Genomic DNA, 20,975 nt, shown 5'->3' with positions numbered 1-20,975 from the left:
AGTAGAGATCCAATACTCTGTTTAATTTGACCCCAAACTGCCATCTCTCCATCTTGAATGTTGAACTGTAACAATAGATTAAAAATAAAACACAAGCCTATGGTCACGAAGTAGTGCTACGGAAAGGAAGCAGAGCCGCAGCACTCTCGTTTTCTGCAAGTGAGCAACGTGAATCTGGGTCAAGTTAAGGCGAAAAAAAAAAAATCCTCTACCTTGTCTTAAAAATGACATTTCATCTTGAAAGCAAAATTATAACAATAGATTAACAATAGAATATAATGCTAGTCACAAAAAAGTGTCATGAAAAGAATGTAGTGTTGATATTGTTTTTTGTGCCACTAATTTATGTAAAAGAAGCTAAAAAGGGAGGAAAATCTGTTCCATGTTGGAATGAAAAGAGTAATAATATTGTCGTCATTCTCCAGGGAGATGTGACTTCTACACGTCAAAGGAACGGTTCCTGCCCGCGATGCTGTCAATGATAGGCCAGAAGGACAGTCCTCTTGTTCCAGCACTTAGCAAAAGGGAAGTGGATGGTTAGACGGTGTTGGGTATACTATTTATTCGAACCTAGCCTCAATTTGCTGTCTCTCAATCTTGAATGCTAAGGTGTTAAAAGTAGATGAACTTTTTAATTTGATGTGTAAAGATGGTTGGACGGTGTTGGGTATACTTTTTTTTTATGTTAACCTGACATAAAATCGCCATTTCTCAGTCTTGAATACTGAAGTGTAAACGACAGAAAAAATACTGGAAAATGATACTGATAAAGAATGAGTGCAGTAGAGAGGATGATAACCCGTAGCTGTATCAGTTTCTGCTACTGAATTATGTGAAAAGGACTGCTATACCTGTCGCCAGTCAACTTGCCTCTTAAGCCCGTCCTCTCTCATCCACCGCCCGAGGAGTGGACGAAGAGGGACGGGGCTACGGCTGCAGGAAGAAGGCAGTGGCTTAAGAGACGGGGGGTTCATATTCTCGTCTGTTAGGAAGCTCCTTAGCATCTCTTCCTTGGCGATTTATTTTTTGATGTGGGTGGTTAATATCAATTTGTGTGTTATTTATGCTGAGTATGATGATATTTGAATGACTTAAATGACACGGAAGAGGATAGTATGGAGTAATAAACGAAATAAATCGCATATGTATAGGTGCTGGGGAGCTTCCTTAATCAACGAGACCACAGGCCAAGTTGCCTGACGACATATTTGAAGGACGAAAATCTGGACCAAGTTAAAGTGAAAGAACTATAGTAATAAGAAATAGATATATTAATCTCTACGTCGCCCTTGAATCCATTATATAACGTAGTATGCGGACCAACCATAATTTTTCCTCAGAATTGTTGTAAAAATAAGCAACACAATATATGGGCTTGCTTTCTTTACCACGAAAAGTTTTATTGGCACTATTGTATTTTCTGAGGATTTATTTCACTGCTCTTCAGGCTTCTGAGTATTTTCAAGCTTCGTACACTTATACTGATCTCATTTTCTTCCTAGGTAACAGACTCATGGACTGCTCGTAATTACTGATATTTATTTTTAATTGATGATGCCTCCTCTTTTGAATCTAGTTTCTCACCTGACACAACTTTTTGATGGTGGCTGAGTCGGTAGAGAGGTGGCTTGCAGTCCCGATGGATGCAGTTTCAAATCCTAGATGGAGTAGGGAACAGTTTAAAGAACTGAAGTAGTACAAAAGTGTCCATCCCTACACATGTGTAGTCATGGGCACTTTGTAATGCACATCCCCCCACCCCACCCCCATTGCATAGTACTGGGCATGCCTTCAAGCATCCCCTACTTCAACCCATGACCAGGACTATGCACGCGTAGTCCTGGGCAGGGGTTGTACTGCCCATCCCCATTATTAGGTCACATACCTCCTGTCCAAATCTACACAGGGCTGAAGAGTTTTAATCACGGTGGGGCAGACTTCTGCCTTCCTAGGTGGGTGGTGGAAAACTGACCAAAGTGAGTGGCCTTGACCAACTTTCACCTGGCGAAAGACTCTCTCTCTCTCTCTCTCTCTCTCTCTCTCTCTCTCTCTCTTCATTCTGTTTTCAAATTTTTTCTTATTCTCCACAATAACTACAGTTAACACCACCACTACTATTACCTGATTTAAGAAACGTCTTTTCATATAAAGTACAAATAAAAATAAAGTGAAACATTTGAAGACATTAATTAATAATGTTATTCCTATTGCTCACATCCTAAACCGAGACATATCAGGCAGTGTGCATCATTCAGGTACAGTGGGTCTGCACATTTAAAGCAAAATATCATGGGTATCTTGTGTGGCTCACACAGTGTTTCCAAATGTTCATCACACTACAATTCAGCTAAGCGTGATTTCGCATAGTTATGCTCGAGTTTGATAGCCATCCATAGGTTACATCCCGGGCTTGTACCTAAGGAAAAAATAGTCCAGTAAATCACTCTTAGATACAGTGAAACAAACACTTCATGAGTCCCTCTTCAAAGACGCTTACCCACCCGGTTCTCCCATTTTCCATAGATGTCTGTCGGAGTCTCACCTCCGGAGGTTTATATATCCATCTCTAGATTACCAACAAGTACCGTCATACACCCATTATCTATTATGGAATTGCAAGGACTGATACTTACCAGTATGTAGTGACTACACTCTTCACGGAATATCATTGCATAGGCAAAACGAACATTATTTGTAATTATATTTATTCAGACAGTGCGTCGGCAGTCAGGGAGAAGTACAGGAAAGTATTTATACACATATTTTAGTACCCGTTTATCGTTCTTGACATAATTATGTTGGCGGAACTGCTTTTTGATTATCATCATCAATTTATTTACACCCTCTATACATATGACATGTAGGAATTTTAATACATTGGCCCCCACAAACATAGGAAGAAACTGCAGGCGGGAGGGCTGTGTGCACAATTTCAATGTTTTATGATTTCCTTAAAAAGTTACAAAATGTTCAGAGTACTGGTTAGGTAGAAGACTATATGAATCAAGGAAATATATAACATGATCCTTTATGAAAAAAACAAATCCAGTGACCCATTCTCCAGTGACTGAATTGGTTAATATGTTAGCAATGACAAACACAAGTCCAAGTTTGTCAGGTATTTTTACATGTATCATTTCATCAGCAGCAAGACATCCCCAGAATTGCTTAATACAGTGAGGGGGTAAATTTTTACGAACCGCAGTTTCAAGTTCTTGATCATTCATTTTTCTTTAAGCTCTCACATCAGAATATATCTGCCGATCATTATTTATTCTTAGAATTAATTGAATGTCTCCGAACAGCAGCAGGACACGATTAAACCCACTGGCTTTCTTGAATGTTATTTTTATTCTCCGATATCCTATGTATTCAGGATCAATTGCATATTTAACGTCGTCAGGCAATAGGTCTAAAACTAAAATCATTCTTCCCTTGGTACAGGCCTCATAGTTAAGGAAGTGATCTCGATTGAGATTTAGAGCCTTCAAGGTATAATGGTACAGTGACGTGAACTGATAAGCAAAAGAGACTGTGAAGTTATACAGACTTCTCCCACTGACACTTACAGCCATTCATGCACAAATCTCTGACGGGTTTCCACCATTTGCCCGTGTCCACTCTTCTCAGTAAGGTGGACGAATCAACACACACACACTTACAGCCAGCCCTGACAAGTCAGCATGAGTCATATACAAAGGATTCTTATTATACGATCCAGAAAAAGCTCCCATATCAACTAAGCACAAATACAGTTTGCTTGGAATACAGTTCTCCAAAGGGTTGTCAACAGTCATTGAACTTTGATTTTGAGCAATGACGTATGGTTTTACCACTTGTCTATTATACACATACTCTACAAACGACCCTGGATCAGATAACGAAGCATTAAATGCAGCCATGGCCGCCGGCTGAGGAAAGACACGAGCAACCCACAGTTTACACATATCTATGCGGAGTTCATTTTGCCCCCATTTTTATGAGTGTTGATTGTAAAACTCGGATTAGCAAGTTCAAGTCGAATATTAACGTCAGAGTTATCAAATAAATATCCATCCAACCCATTTCATTCCATCAGTAGTGGACTACGATGCAGTCCATGTTCCTTAAAGAAAGAAACCTTTTTCCCTGATCACTAAGCCCAACAAAATAGTCTTCATTATAAGTATCTCCTATCCCACTATCATTTTTATCATGAAGTAAATAACGGTTTTTACCAATAGTCCCTACTTTGGAGGGATTAAGTGTTGTAAGCAATTTTATAAAGGCTGCATAATTATACAAATAGTTATTTTCAACCAGAATCCCATTTAAAAACACGGACACATTTTTAAATCTGTATGTAATACTGCATTCACAAAGATTATATTATTATCTTCCACGAGTACGGAAACTCCATCGGATTTTGTAACTCGTAATTTCATCTCGAAGGCTAGAGTGCTCATATCAATGAATGACCCATCAGCTCTAGCTATGCGAAGTTCTATATACTTATCAGTTATTTATTTTTTTTTTTTATCAAAGGCTGCATTTATGGGTAGAACATCCATATCCTGCTTTGAAGCAACTGATGATTCTATCATCTGGACTTTGTGAGGACGAGGACACGTTTCTGATATGGCACATGAATAATTGCTGAGACAGGATTTTACCCCACTCCCGAAGCAACATCAAGAGACATGTTACCAGAATCAAATCATTATTCTAAGCTATATCAAGTCAAGTTCACCCATTTTATAACATTTCCGTAATTTCCGCCTCCTTCTTGACTTTCGTTTACATCCTCCTTTCATGCCAGCTCTTTGAGCAACACCTTTCAGGGCTGTAATACCTCTCTGTTTCAGAGTCCTTCAGATTTGCCTTGGCACTAGATACATCCTCGAGTACATCTCGTCCCATACCCAGAGCTTCAGGAACTAAATTTTTCATAAAACAAAAAAATAATAATAATACCCATTTCCCTATGCCCCTTACAAAGTCAAAAATACCAGCCCCCCGTTGGTAGTATACTCATACGCGACTCCTAAACGTGGTTATATCACTTAGAGCCCCTCCTCGTTTGAGTAGGAATGGGTCTTTGAATAGGAAGAAGAATTCATCTTCGGAAGGAGGAATCAGTTTAGTACGCATCATGGTTTAAAAAACAGTAATGAGTCTGTGAACATCTTTACCTACGTCTTATATGTAAAATACAGATATCAGTGTGATTGTCTTCAAAGTATATTGGTCCATCATTCTGATTAGTAATTTTTATGGCAACACCTTCTATGGTTGAACTGCTAATTGTTTTGTACATTGTAGGATTAACACCCTTACTTGTCACATCATTCAGTAGGGGTATAGCATCAAGGATATTCACAATTTGCCCCCAGACTCGTGAGGGGATAACCAGGTCAGAGTACACATATAAATAATCATTGGAACCATCAGATCTGGGTGGATATTGACCTATAACTTTAACAGGATTGGAATTCGAGGATGAAGGACTTTCCTTTTCAGTTTTTTTAAATACTGAATAACGAATTCTTGGTTCAAACCCCAGCACTATGGCAATTTGAGGAGCAGACTCCATTGATAACTCGGTGTATAAACGATCTGCATCATCCCCAACTACCATTTTTTGGATGACAACCCAATCTATGTTGTTATAATGCAATATTTGCTGGTAAGGGAAATAATCAGCATACGTTTCTTGAATAACTTCCTGAAGTTCTTTCAACATTTGATAGTTAATGGACTCGATTATAGATACTAATTTGCTAGAGCTTAAGTTGGAAAAAAAAATATCAGGTATATAATTATAAAAATTGTACTCATAGTCTTCGTTTTCAGATCTCATAATTCGTGCTTGAAAACCAATTTTACATTCCAGATCACCATTTCTGAGACAGTAATGATATTTTGGGAATAAAATATTACTTAACCCAACTTCCTATTCATGATTTGGATCTAGCTGCTGTGGGATAATGTGATTCTGCAAGTTTTTTGTGGTAGTATCTGGGTAAACATCTTCACTTGCAATGGAAGAGAGATAGAGGTATATGTCATCAGTGTCTTTCAGTGACATGTCTGTTTACCTTGTAGAATACATACTAACAAAAAAATACTATATACCATTGTTTTATAGGTTAAGAAAGCTAGCAATTTGTAAATCTTGTTTTATTTCTTTTATTAACAACTTACATAAGAATTTTTATCAACAAAAAAACAAAAAAGTTCTTAGAATTACATACAATCACCCAGGAACGTCTTACAGGCTATTATGACTAAATGCTAGTAGTAATCAGGAGTATGTATGCAAGAGCTTCTTAAGTAAACCTGTGTTTCAGTACTTAGAATTAGATACCGTCTCTCCAAAACATCTTACAAAGTACTATTAGTAATCAAATTTGGGTATGCTTAGTTTTGATAAGTATTAATTTGTTAAGTAATATTGGTTTAAGTAATTCCTCTATATTAATGATTTTCCTTTAAAATCCTGATTGATCAATGGCTTCTTGGCAGGCAGGGGAATAATCATTAACATTTAATACTCTAACATTAATGTTTGTAGTATTTTTTTTTTTTAATGATACTGAGTGGTTCCACTTCATCTGAGGCTGCTGCAGGTCTTTTTCGTGGGTCTTTGCGTTGTCCATGGTGCTGCTGCTGCTGCTGCTGCTGCTGCGGTGGCTCATGCTGGGGGTGAAGCAACTGCTGGTGCTCTTGTTGCTGCTGCTGGTGCTGCTGCTGCTGTAGTGGTTCATGCTGGAGGAGGGGTAGTAACATTGGACCCCCCAGCCACACCTCCTCGTAGGAAGGAGGCTGTGGTAGAGATTGTAATTGTTGTGATGAAAGTTGTGGTAGAGGCTGTGGTTGTGATGGAAGCTGTGCTAGTTGTTGTTGTGGTGGATACCACTCGCGTACTCCAACTGCGGGTTCATGATCAGAGACATTTCTCCTGTCAACGACTGTACAATTTATGTTGATACGTTGGCAGTACTTTGCCAGCTTCTCAAAGAAAGGCAAATAGTTTAAAGCCCACATATCTCCATCCAGATCATTTCCAGTCCCCACAGGTATTAATAAATTTTTAATACCTAAATGGGGTACGATATGTTTTAGCTCTTCAACATATAGAGCTAAGTTACCCACACGTCCAGTCAAAGTATCCAGTTGGAGACCCTGAATGTAATGGTGGTCAGAAGACTTTTTAATTAACTCTTGGGCAGACTTGTTGGTCTCTAGTTCAGAGCCAGGACCCCAGTGGGCTACTAAAGTACTGTAATTATATAGGGTCTGCTAGTTTCTTTGAACATTCTGACAGACCCAACTTCATCCCACTATTTAACCCAGGCTCTGTTAAGATTATACAGGGTTTTTTGAGTGGAGTATAGATTAGCATAAGGGTACTTTTCTGAAATAACGGCACAAAGGCTGTAATTTCGTACTCCCAGTGCATTCACAATAAGACAAATAACATTATCTCTGACGTCATAATGATCGTCAGTTATTTCCCCGTGCACTGTTTGGAGGAATGTACCCTCAGCCTCCATCCCGAGTCTCTTAAGTGTGAGCGAGTGTTAGGAGCGAAGTGTGGCGGCTGAACTCCTGGGACTTCCTTTTATGGGGCGTGGTAACCAACAAACTCACTCACCTCTTTCAAGGCTGTAACTGGGTGGGGAACTCCCCCTTTTCTATTGTTTCCTATGTAGTTAAATTACAAATCTTGTCGTACGGCTCCAAATCATCCAGTAATGACTTGACAGTAAACAATTAAAGAGCCACCTCTCTATAACGATGGTATTGTTGTTGATAATACTGAAGATGAATGTCACTATCCTTATCATTCAGACTTAGAGTGGAAACATCTAAATCCATACCTTGCAAAAAGTAATCCTCTGGTAGATTTCCAACTTTACAAATCTCAAAAAGGGGGTTGATAATCGTGGCCCTATGTCTAGCAAGATCATGGGCCAAATGTATTTCCTTAATCGATCTCAAGGCAGATTGTTCCTGCAGTCTGTAATGAAAGACTTAATATGGATCCCACCTTAAAGTTTTGCTTTATTTTTTTAATGATGAGATGTGGCCCCACCCCCAAATAGTATTTTCTTTGCCTTTGGATTCTTGATATAAGCCTCGGGTAAATCTGCAAGTTTCCCCAAAGTTCGTAAGTCAGTTATTTTACCTGAATCAAACGTGTTGTTTCGGGTAACCCAGTACTGAATTACATCTATAATATTAATGCTGCCAATTGGAGACATCAGATTACCCATATCATCCCCGTATACTAAAGGATGGTGTCGTAAATATGACAAGATACCAAAAGCATACTGATGGACTTCTGGTTTGAGTAGTATTTTGATTGTGTCCTCGAGTGAGTGACGATGTTCTGTATTTGAAGGCTGACTCAGGACAGTTACATGGGAAGCTTTAGGATAAGCAGTTTCCTGGGGTGTTTGAATGGCAGATGTATAAAGAATGGTTTCTGCCTGAGACCTTGGTACTGGGCAGAATTCTTTGACTGTCATTATTTAAGAAGATTCCCTAATACAGTAGTGGCAATGTGTAGCAAGATGCTTAGAAAAGACCCTCCAGTAGTAGAGGTAAAGATCTGACTTTTTCACTTTAAAGGTGTTTGTTTCAAAGCAATCTCTCGAATTACAGACTGGTGTGGACGAACCTTCCTTATTACCTTTGTATCTCTTGGTAAGTATTTCTTCAAGAAATTTGCAAATATCTCTGATAAGCAGTCTAACTCTGGTTTGCGACACTTGCAAATTAATTTCCTCCTCAGCTTTGGCTTGGTTTGTTTCAGAAACTGAATAAAATTACGATGGCGGGAGATCAGTGGTGTTCTATATCTCCAAGGCATCTATCCACTCGTTAAAGCGATCTGGATGTGATTTCCAGTGAATATAATACTGCAAAGAGCCGTCTTTCTTTCTCCGTCTCTTTAATATTTCAATGGGGTAGGTTTCTGGGGCTAAAGCAGGGATTATTTCTTCTCTGTAAAATATTCCCTTGATTGCTTCTCCACCCCAGTCTTCCAGCTCATAGGTATGAATTCCTGACTTACTCATGTGTATTTTAGTAATGCGAAATATCTTTTCTGTATTCTGTATAGTAAATCCTTTTGCAAAGCTCTTGCTCCTGGACGAAGTCACTATTCGTACTAAGTCCCCTACAGCCAAATGTGAACCAACTGTTTTTTTACGTTTGACAGGCTTTATATACATTAATGTAAACTGCTTTCGTCAGTCTCCGGGGTCTGTTAGCTTGTGAATTTCACTAGGTGTCTTGCCCTTCAAGCCTCGATGAGGGTGAGATTGTAAGTGCTTACCAGCGTACTTAGTATGGGTAGGTAGTTTAAAGTTTTGTATGCAGTTAAATACCGATAAATTTTGTGCTTCAGAGTTCTTATGGCACGCTCACAGAGACTAGCCTTTGTCTGTCGTGAGTAAACACTATACAGAATAATATTCTTCCTCTTCAAATAAGAGTCCAGCGTTTTGTTATAAAATTCTGCCCCCCTGTCTGTGAATAGTCTTGAGTAACCCTGTGACTCTGGTTTACTTAAAATGATTGAAAAGAGCCTTAGTTACAGTAGCTCCAGTTTTTCGTTGAATGGGATGGACAAACATGAAACGTGAGAAGACATCTACACATACCAGTAAATATTGTACACCGTTATTTTCCCTCTGTAAATGACTCAAATCAGCCAGGTCACATGCCAGAATACTGCGGGGTCCTGCTGCTACAATGTTTCGTCGTGGGAATCTTTTTTTTTTTTTTTAATTTATGCAGAGTATAAACTATACAGCAGAACCTTTTAAAAATCTCTTCACATCTGTTTTAGTCAGTAGAGTGTTTATTTTTTTGGCAGCCCAATATAATTTTTCAATACTACCCAAGGATGCATGTGATGTGGGATCATAGTATGTGTTTCAAAGTAAGCTATTAATTTCCATAGGTGCCTAAATGGCTCAATTGGTAAGCTGCTGTACTCACGCAGTTGCAAGCGCTGGTTACCCCCTGGGGGTAGGGTTTTTTTTCAAGAATGCTCCCCCAGTATCCCTGCTTCTCGTAAAAGGCGACTAAAAGGGTTGGCGGAGGGTTAGTGCCCCTCCCCGGAAAACAACTAACTAAAAAAGCAAACAATAAGCCTCGGACAAGGACTGATCAAACGATGACGACCAAGGATCGGACAAAGGACATGGTAATTGGAACTTGGAATGTAAGGGGAGCGAATGATGAGGTGAAAGAGAGAGAGATTGTCCAGGTGCTTGAGGGAGCGAAAGTGGATGTATGTAGAATAACTGAAACAAAATGGAGAGGAGAAAGTGTGAGAGAATGGGAGTATGGATGGGGTATATGTGCAGGAGTAGGTGAGAATGAGAGGGCAAAGGAAGGAGTATGTATAGTTGTGAGTAAAAGATGGAAGAGGAGCATAAGACAGTATGGATCAGTTGGGTCAAGGATTGTGTGGGTAAAGTTGAAAGTTGGAATACAAATGTGGGCGATTGTGTGTGTATATGCACCAACGCAAGATCGTGCTAGAAGAGTGAGAGAAGAGTTCTGGACAAATGTAGAAGTGTGGATGGAAAAGTTTGGAAGGAATGAGAGAGTGTTTTTGATTGGTGATATGAATGGTAAAGTTGGGAATGTGAAGGTGGATGAAATAGTTGGTGAGTGGGGTGTGCCTGCTGAGATAGATGAGAATGGCAGTGCGTTAGTGGACATTTGTGCTGGGAGGGGGTTGGTCATACCCAATACCCTCTTCAGGCACAAAATGATCCACAGGTATACATGGCGAGTGATGAGAAAGGTGGGTGGTGAACTGAATGAAAGGAAGGCAATGATTGATTATGTGTGTGTGGATGAAAGGATGCGAAGACGTGTAACGGATGCAAGAGTGTATAGGGGTTGGGGGAGTGGACTTTCTGACCACTACTTGGTGGTGGCCAGAATTAGAATGCAAGTAAGATGGAGGAATAGAAGAAGGGAAAGACGAGAGGAAGGAGTAGTTGCAAGGAGAGTGGAAAGGTTACAAGAGGATGTGAAAAAGGCAGAGTATAAGAGAAGTGGAGGAACGATTGGGCAAATATGAAGTGGAGCAGATGGGAGACGTGGAAGGTGTGTGTAAGATATTTACAGAAGAAATATGTGCAGCATGTGATCTGGTGTGTGGAAGGAAGAGAAGACGGAGGGGGGTGCAAGGAACAGCGTGGTGGACTGAAGAGGTGAAACAGGCTGTGGCACAAAAGAAGAAAGCATACAATGAATGGATGAGAAATAGGGGCGTGGAAGAAGTTGAGAGGCGGAAGAGAGAGTTATATGTAGAAAGAAAGAGAGAAGTGAAAAGATTAGTAAGAGAGAGTAAGAAGAGAGTGGATGAGGAATTTGGAAGGAATTTGAGTGTAAAGTGGAGGGACTGTAAGAAAATGATCTGGAGAGAGGTGAAAAGAGCAAGACAGGGTGGAAGTGAAGTTAGAAGGGGAGTGAAAGATAAAAATGGTAGATTACTAGTGGAGAAGGGAGAAAAAGTGAGCAGATGGAGAGAACACTTTAAAGAATTGTTGAACGTAAAGGATGGAAGTAATGCGAGTATAAGTGGCTGGGGAATGGCTGGGAGAAGGAGGGAGGTGAGAAGACAGGAAGAAATCAGTAGGATAGAAGTTGTGGAAGCAATGAAGAAAGTTAAATCGGGGAAAGCCCCAGGAATTGATGAAGTGTGTGGTGAAATGCTGAAGCATGGGGGAGAGATAGTAGTAGAATGGATGTGGAAAATGTGCAGATTGGCCTGGGAGGAAGGTAGAGTCCCAGAGGATTGGAAGTCAGGTATAATTATTCCCTTGTACAAAGGAAAAGGGGAAAAAGAAGTGTGTGGTAATCATAGGGGCATTTGTCTTCTTAGTATAATAGGAAAAGTGTATGGTAGGATACTTATAGACAGAGTTAGAGAAAGAACAGAGAAATTAGTTGGAGAAGAACGAGGAGGCTTTAGGAAGGGAAGACCTTGTGTAGATCAGATATTCATTCTTAGATCTTTAGTGGAAAAGTTTCTAGAGAAGGGAAAGAAGTTGTATGCGGCTTTCATGGATTTGGAGAAAGCATATGACAGGGTGGATAGACAAGGAATGTGGAAAGTGTTAAGAATATATGGAGTAGATGGGAAGTTGTTGAATGCTGTGAAGAGTATGTACGATGGTGCGAAGCCTGCAGTGCGTGTGGATGGTGAACTAAGTGAATTTTTCTCTTCGAAAGTTGGTTTGTAACAGGGATGTGTTATGTCTCCATGGTTGTTCAATCTGTACATGGATGGGATAATAAAAGAGGTACAAGGTAGGGTAGTGGATGTTGGAGTGGCCCTGGTGAGAGAGGATAGTGTTTGGAAACTCCCTGTACTGTTGTTTGCAGATGATACTGTGTTGTTCAGTGAAGATGAAATGGAGTTGCAAGGCTTGGTGGATCAGTTTGAGAGAGTGTGTAAGAAACGGAATCTAAAGGTGAATGTAGGGAAGAGTAAAGTGATGGTCTTTGAGAGAGGTGAAGTTAGTGAATGTACAGCGAGGTTGGATGATGAGGAATTGGAAAATGTGAGTATGTTTAAGTACTTGGGTAGTGTGATGAGTAAGGATGGAGGTTTGGAGGGTGAAGTGCTTGAAAGGGTACAGCAGGGAAGAAAGGTTGCTGGTTCTTTGAAAGCAGTGATAAGAAACAGGGAAGTGAGCATGGAAGTGAAAAAGTTACTACATGAGAGTATTGTGATATCAACTCTAACGTACGGAAGTGAAGCTTGGACATTGTTGGCAGGACACAAGTCAAGAGTGAGAGCAGTGGAAATGAGTTATTTAAGAGGAGACTCTGGAGTCACGTGGAGAGACAGGCTGACGAATGAGGATATAAAGGAGCGTTGTGGTGTTGATGTGAATGTGATAGGAAGCATTATGAGGAACACACTGAGGTGGTTTGGCCATGTGGAGAGGATGGAGGGTGAAAGACTGACGAAGAGAGTGTATGTGAGTGAGGTGGATGGGGGAAGAGGGAGGGGGAGGCCGAGGATGAGATGGAGAGATGGGGTGGAGAGGTATATGAGAGAGGGGTGTGTGAGTTGGGAGCAGGGCAGTGAAATGGCGGGGGACAGGGCGACTTGGAGGCAATTTGTTTGTGGCCACCCCAAGCGGGATTGAGGCGTCTGGCAATAGATAGATAGATAGATAGACTACTTCACAAGGAGGCTCTCCAACATTGTTTGATCTAAATTGCAGTTGTGGGGGAGTTTTTATAGATAAATCAGTAAATACCCATAAAGTTTATTGATAACGGCTCGCCTGCATACGTCAAGAATATCTGCCACATGTTGTTTACCAAATATCTGACGAGCTAAACATTCCACCTGACCCAAGTCACGCATTCGTAGGAGTAAATAAATACGTAGCATTAAGGGATACGTATCACGAGAAAAGGAACCTTTCATAAAAAGGTTTTGAGATATTAATACAACACTCAGGTTTGAATGACGTCCCTTGATGAATGCTTCAGCTACAGTCTGACTCTGCATTGCCTTTAAATACAAATCATCTAATATGAGTAGTGATTTTCCTTGTGGAGTTGAGTGTACTGAAGGGTCAATTATATCTTTGTGCACAGAAACTTTACGACCAATGACTGGATCATCTTGAAGAGGGTGATAGCTTACACCACAGATAAATATTTTTGAAAACTTTTCTGCATAATATTTGATGGGTAATCAGTACGGTTTTTCCTGAGTTTGAAAACCCCGCCACAATAATTCTGGCAGGATCACGGAATATATCAGTATGTTCTGATATATAAACGTTCTCCACGGTGTTTAAACACACACTGAAAGAAAACTAAAATGTTCTCACCTAATAAATAAAACATGAACACTGCAGACACTTTAGTTACAATTATCAGGAAAGGTTTTTACTACAGTATATACAGTATATAGGATTTTGCATACAAATTATATATGAAAAAAATGATACAAACACCCTCATAATGGATCATGAAGTAGCTTCCCTGTCTAGGAAAGGTCTTTAAACACACACTGAAAGAAAACTAAAAAGTCCTTACCTAATAAATAAAACATGAACACTGCAGACACTTATTTACATATTATCAGTAAAGGTTTTTTTAGTACAATATATACAGTATATCTGATTTGCATACAAATTATCTATGAAAAGAATGATACAAATACCCACAAAGATCATGAAGTAGCTTCCCTATCCAGGAAATATTTACCATTTTTCTTTTTCCTTCGTCTGTCATATAACACCGGCCCCTGTTTTCGCTTGCATAGGAAATACTGTTGGGTAATGGGGATGAGTCGTGACCCCCACAGAGATGGAAGCTCCTTCCCATCTCTTTCTTCTTTTTCTTCTTCTTCTTCATCATCTTCTTGCCCTCCTTTTACTTGAATGTTATTAGCCAAAGGATGCCCATAGCTGACTGACTGAGTAGGGGACAAATAATAACGTTTATCTTCAAATTCACTCAAGCCTCTCTTGTTTACTGATAGCTTGGTGATCTGTCCCTGCCGGTTAGATATACTGGTGGCTCTAACATAATGAATCTTATTGGACCCCAGAAGAGTGTCTTTGTATTCTTGATGTTTAAGTTTTATCCTGTCATAACTAGGAATACCCTTACCAGTTATCACCTCTGTGCCTGACTGCAAAAGTAAGGAGTATAATTTTGGCTTCAGACAACATGCTTCAACTATCAGTTCTTCCCCTACCTCACTTTTTAACAGACCCAACTGTCCTTTACGTGCATCACTGTACAAAGGATGTTGGGGACTGAAATTAGATATATCTATCCAGTCCACAAGAGGATACCTTTGTAATTCACTGAATATATCTTCACACTCAAGTGAAAATACAAAATTGTCTCTATCTGAGTACACTGCTTTGACTCTTTCCCCATAGTGCTTTGTGAGAACATCATACCAAAAATGATACATCTTTACCCTGGCCAACTCAAGAATTTGAGATCCCACAAACTGGGCATGAGACAGTTCTATTTTGGGAGACTGATAGATTGTTATTTCTCGATTTTCTTTTAAGGGTCTCACCCTTCTGAAGAAAGGATTCCTATCACGTTTTAGGAATTCTTTCCTGTTTCGGCAAACTTTAGTTTTGGTGCCATATCTCTGGGGATTGAATAAAGTTTTCCCAAACAGTGAATTTGACATTAGCTTATACATAGCTTTTTTGTCCTTAGTTGAGGGATTATTCCTTAGCTGAATGTTTCGTTCTATGTACGCTTTTAAATATGGTTCTTGTCTAAAAATTAACGCTGAGATCACTGTAGCTAATCTCAGACCATGACTCATATATAAGTGCAACAAAGGTAGACCTATAAGATAGTTGTACTTTGCTGAGTGAGAAACTACAATTTTTTTTTATGAAACCTATGATATTGTCTACCTTCCTTTTCTAATAGGTATTTAGAATAGGGTGATAGATCATCATAAGTAATGTTTTTTTTTGCTCTAAGCCCAGAGGAAAATCATCAGCTAACTAAGCAACCTCTGCAGACACTGGTAGAGTGTCACACAGAACCCAGTACCCAAACATACCATCAGTAGGTTGCCTTTCAATTCCCTTATCAAGAAATGTTTTTATCTCACTGTCACTAAGCTTCTTTATATCACCGATGGGAAGCGATTCTGTCTTTATAGAGGCATAGAGTGACAAAGTCAAAATAACATTTAAAAAATGAAATATCTTTTGAACTATCAAAATTAGGGTTGGTGAATTTGTTTTTAGCTCTCATGAAGCGGCAAACAACCGTAGTGAAACCACCTCGGATGTTATTCTGAAGGAGGTGAATCAGAGACCTATCACTGATGAGCTGAACTTGTATTTTTGAAGATTTCAGCCAGCCATCGGTGCTGAATGAAGGGAGGGAGACATAATTAACTATATCTAGATGGTATTGTTGCTGCAAAGTTCTATGCCAGTTTGTGAACGTATCAGCTGGTAGACCACAGTCTACTTTAAGGTACAGCATGAGAGAGTCATTGAGGCTAGAGCAACCAGCCATTGACCATCCTTTTGATGCATGATCATACTCTTCCTCTGTGATGCAGCTTCCTTTTGGTGAACTGTAAAATGCACCAATGAGTGGTAAACCATGATCTTCAAGCTAATCAGTCTCAGAACGATGTTCATATGGAAGTACTGTACTTGCTTCCCAGAAAGGATTCATCCATTTCTTCAAGTATTTCCACAGTAAATTTGAGGGAATTTCCAGATGTGTACCTTAGCCAAATCAGCAAGACTCCTACTCATAAAATCATAACTATCGATGAATCTCAGCTTGCCAATATCAACCTTAAAAAACTTAAGTGTCTGTTTGCAAAGCAGGTTACTGGGGAGGTCTTGGTTCATTATCTTAATGACTAACCCCAAATCATAAGACATTATGAACAGTGGTAATTAGCCTATCAGAGATATCTTTTATCTGCATATTACATTTCCTGCACAGAGCCCTTAAATAATTGTTTAATTGCCTGTAATGTACATGGTGTCTGTATGTGCCACTATCGTTAACAAATGCTGAGTCATAACTGACACATCATTTGCCTTTGAAAATTTTCCTCATCCTCGTCTGTCATATGGATGGGAAATTTGTGTTGACTTTGTAACTCCTCATAAGAGAAGGTTACTTTATCTATGCAATGTGTGACTACATCGAGTCCAACATATGAATCTACTAAATTATCACCTCTATCCAAAATGATACAGGCATATGCTATAGCGTGATGTGTGCAGACAATATGATCCTTATCACCCCCATCCTTCAGTCGGGCTTCAAAATCATAGAAGCACACAAAATCAGGGGACATTGTTTTCCACCAATTTTTAAATTTAATGGTGGAACCTGACTCAGGAATTACTTCTTTCTGTCGAGAGCATCAATACTGAGACTGTGAAACCTTCTCCTCCTTCCCAGTAAATTCCGAAAAGCACATATCACAGATGAAGGGACTCATAGGTTGACGTTTATGTAGAAAAACCTGAAGAAATTTCATTAAATCTTTTATAAGACAACAGTGTTTGTTGTCCAGTAAAAGTAAATTTACTTTGTCCTCATACTTCTTGCTCCCTATTCTGACTATAGCCAATTCGTAGGGATGTTTATTATTCAGGCTATAAATATTAATACTTATTTCATTTTGAGTTTCTAACTGATCAAGGGAGTACAAAAAAATCTCTTTCCCTTGAGGAAACTTTATCAAAGTACCACATTTTTCCCATGAAACCACTCGACGCTGCATATCCCTCCATTTATTATGGATAGAAAATTAGGAGCATCCAATCATTGTATTATACAAGCATTCCTGTTATAAGTCGAGGATTAAATATCTGCATGTTTCCTCTTACTCCAGTGGCGAATTCTACTTATGTACGTATAGAATGAGGAACAACGTTATAATTATATGTATTTCTAAATATTTGGTGTAGATTAATACAAATCCACTCCCCTCGGTGGCTAAGAGAACATTTTCTATATGGTTTAATATGTACTGTTTCACCTCCTCCAGTGTTTGTCCTATAGTGTTGGGAGTAATGAAAACTCGTGGAGTGTGAATATAGTGAGTTCTGGTTGTATCTTCCCCTTCTAAAACAGGTTCCCGTCTTAAAACAACTGCCAGTACTAAGTATATACCAACAGATGGTGCTTGCATCTGCCTCATTACATTTTGATTAAGGCGACTGAAAAATGTAGCAAAATCTGTTAAGAACCCTACAGGGTCCTGAGTGTAATCTCCTGGAGAAGTAAATCTGACCTCTTGTAACAGGCCTTTAAAAAATGACCTTGAGCTTGATGGTATAGATGACGAAGGCGTATGTCCATCACCCCTACCTGTAGAGGGTGTAGGGACATCCTCACAGCTCGTAGAGGCTGCGACCACAACCCCCCTGCTTGTAAAGGGTGTGACCACAACCTCCATTTGTAGAGGCAGTAACCCCATCATCATCATAAGTTGTTGTGTTTCCAGGGAGATGGGGCCGTCTTAACTTCTTTGAAGTTCCCCCTACTCCACCTGTGAACAGCGGTGTTTTTTTTTTCCCTTAAGGTTTCTTCCTAATAATTTCTATCTATCTATCTATTGCCAGACTCCTTAATCCCATAAAGGATGGTCACAAACAAATCGTCTCCATGTCACCCTGACCCCACCATTTCAATGCCCTGCCCACAGCTCACATCCCCTCTCTCATATACCTCTCCACTCCATCCCCCATCTCATCCTTGGTCTCCCCCTCCCTCTCCCCTCCACTCTCCCAAACTCATCCACCAAGCCTTGCAGCTCCTCTTCGTCTTCACTTAACAACACAGTATCATCTGCAAACAACAGTACGGGGAGTTTCCAAACACTGCCCTCTCTCACTAGGACCACTCCAACATCCACTGCCCTACCTTTTATCTCTATTATTACCCCATCCATATACAGATTGAACAACCATGGAGACATGACACATCCTTATTTCAATCCAACCTCCAAACAGAAAAATTTCTCTCAGTTCACTATCCACATGCACTGCAGCCTTAGCACCCTCATACCTACTCCTCACGGCCTACGACAACTTCCCATCTACTCCATATATTTCTTAATGCGTTCCACAATCGTTGTCTATCGACCCTGTCATATACTTTCTCCAAATCCATGAAGGCCACATACAATGATACTGTGAAACCATTTAACAAGAAGAGGTATATAGGGTATTCACTCTTCAGTGTTTACGATTACACACCTTGTAAACAGGATTGTCTGTGATAACTCTGGTCAAAAATGTTGAAGAATCGCACACAATCTGGACATTTCACGCAGGTGTGGCCGGTTTTGATGTTAATCTTGTTGCCACACTTCTCGGTGTGGGTCTCTGGACGTACCATGATGAAAGGAAGCCCCCAGAGTTTATCAGTGGCTTTATAAACCCTGAAAGCCTCAACTGCCAACTGTCAGCTTCATAGGTCCTTTCGAGATGTGGTCAGATTATTACAGACGCACACACTCTCACAAAGGGAGATTACTGTTCTTGTTCTTACCCATTTAATTTTGTTTAATTATTTTTTCCAAGCATGGTAATATTAGTGGTCGTTATTTCACCTGTAATAGTGATTTTGACTATTGTAATAGGAGGAAAACAAATGAGAGAGAGAGAGAGAGAGAGAGAGAGAGAGAGAGAGAGACAGACAGACAGACAGACAGACAGACAGACAGACAGAGACAGAGACAGACAGACAGACAGACATTAATTATTTTTCCAATTATGATCAATAATAAAGCTGTAAAATTCTAGCTGAAGGGTGATTTTGACTGCAGAAAACAGGGAATAAGGAAAAAAAAAAATGAAGAGAAAGAGAGGGAGGTGAGACGTGTATTTCTTGATATTTATCATTCACGGTCATCATTATTTATTTTCTCTTACTAAGGATTTCAGGGGCAGTGTCCAACTGTTTTTTTTAAATAACGTCTCAACAAAGCGTCGGACAAGGATTTAACTTTGGCAGTGCATGTTTGAGACCCCGACCTAATTTGTAAAATTATGCTTTTGTACCAAATGTGTATGATTAAGGCATTTATAAGAGTAAATGTAGGGTAAACTTAGCTAAAATCGTCAGAGGCATGTAGCGAGGCTAGCTTCGGTTACGATTCAAGCCCCGCCCACAATTCGGAACGTGACGTCGGTGTGACGTAGTAGTAATCACCGACGCAAGGGGCATTTCTATCTTTCTAACCCCCACCCCCCACATACTCTACTTTCTCTCTCTCTCTCTCTCTCTCTCTCTCTCTCTCTCTCTCTCTCTCTCTCTCTCTCTCTATCATATCCCTTTCTTTTCTCGGCGTTGTTTTAAGTCACAATATGTGTAAGAGGGCGATGCATATACTATGTACTAATAGGGAGTCTGGAGGGATGTACAGTCACTCTAAAAATCAGCCGCAGCTCAGAAATATGAGTAACCCTGAGGCATTGAATCTGAAGCAGCTTACATAAAGACAGAACTGCCACTTGCGTCGGTGATTACTACTACGTCACACCGACGTCACGTTCCGAATTGTGGGCGGGGCTTGTATCGTGACCGAAGCTAGCCTCGCTACATGCCTCTGACGATTTTAGCTAAGTTTACCCTACATTTATTCTTATAAATGCCTTAATCATACACATTTGGTACAAAAACATAATTTTACAAATTAGGTCGGGGTCTCAAACATGCACTGCCAAAGTTAAATCCTTGTCCGACGCTTTGTTGAGACGTTATTTAAAAAAAACAGTTGGACACTGCCCCTGAAATCCTTAGTAGGTGACAGCTAAATGAAAAATGGTCAAGATATTACAACCTGGGGTCATTAGTGAGGGAGTGTAGGTGAGAGAGAGAAAAAAAACAGATGAACAGACAGTCTTTCTACCTATCTATTGCCAGACGCCTCAATCCCATTTGGGGTGGCCACAAAGAAATCGCCTCCACGTCGTCCTGTCCTCCGCCATTTCACTGAACAGACAGTAATTATTTTTCTAATCGTGGTAATAATAGTACCATTAACTTCTAACATTGGGAAACACAGAGTTAGCCACACAAGATACCCGTGATATTTTGCTTTAAATGTGCAGACCCACTGTACCTGAATGATGCACACTGCCTGATATGTCTCGGTTTAGGATGTGAGCAATAGGAATAAGAATAAGAATACTCCCCCAGTATCCCTGCTTGTCGTACGAGGTGACCAAAAGGGTTGGTGGTAGGTTACTGCCCCACCCTGTAAAAAGAACTAACTAAACAAGCTAATAAAGCGCCTCGGACCAGGACGGACCATACGTTGACGACTAAGGAATGGACATTCTGACGGTGGGGACATGGAATGTGAGATGAGTGAATGATGAAGTGAAAGAGAGAGAGATTGTTCAGGTGCTTGAGGATGCAAAAGTGGATATATGTGGATTGACTGAAAC

At 40.0% G+C, this 20,975-nt stretch overlaps 1 protein-coding gene across 1 annotated transcript in view; it reads left to right on the top strand.

Moving 5' to 3' along the window:
- The window catches only part of LOC145397009 (putative glutamate receptor), a 107,091-nt gene that overhangs the window by 81,848 nt on the left and 4,268 nt on the right, over positions 1-20,975 (top strand). The window contains exons 11-12 of the mRNA XM_080270230.1: positions 426-529; positions 9,422-9,431. Of these exons, the coding sequence (XP_080126356.1) occupies positions 426-529; positions 9,422-9,431 (114 nt within the window). The remainder of the gene's footprint in view (positions 1-425; positions 530-9,421; positions 9,432-20,975) is intronic.

This window comes from Coenobita brevimanus, chromosome 40, assembly GCF_032717465.1.
Source record: "Coenobita brevimanus isolate Jiangsu-jjx chromosome 40, ASM3271746v2, whole genome shotgun sequence".
In the NCBI taxonomy this organism is placed as follows: Eukaryota; Metazoa; Arthropoda; class Malacostraca; order Decapoda; family Coenobitidae; genus Coenobita; species Coenobita brevimanus.
The sequence above is the reverse complement of the archived record's forward strand: the minus strand, read 5'-3'. Positions and strand labels throughout refer to the sequence as shown.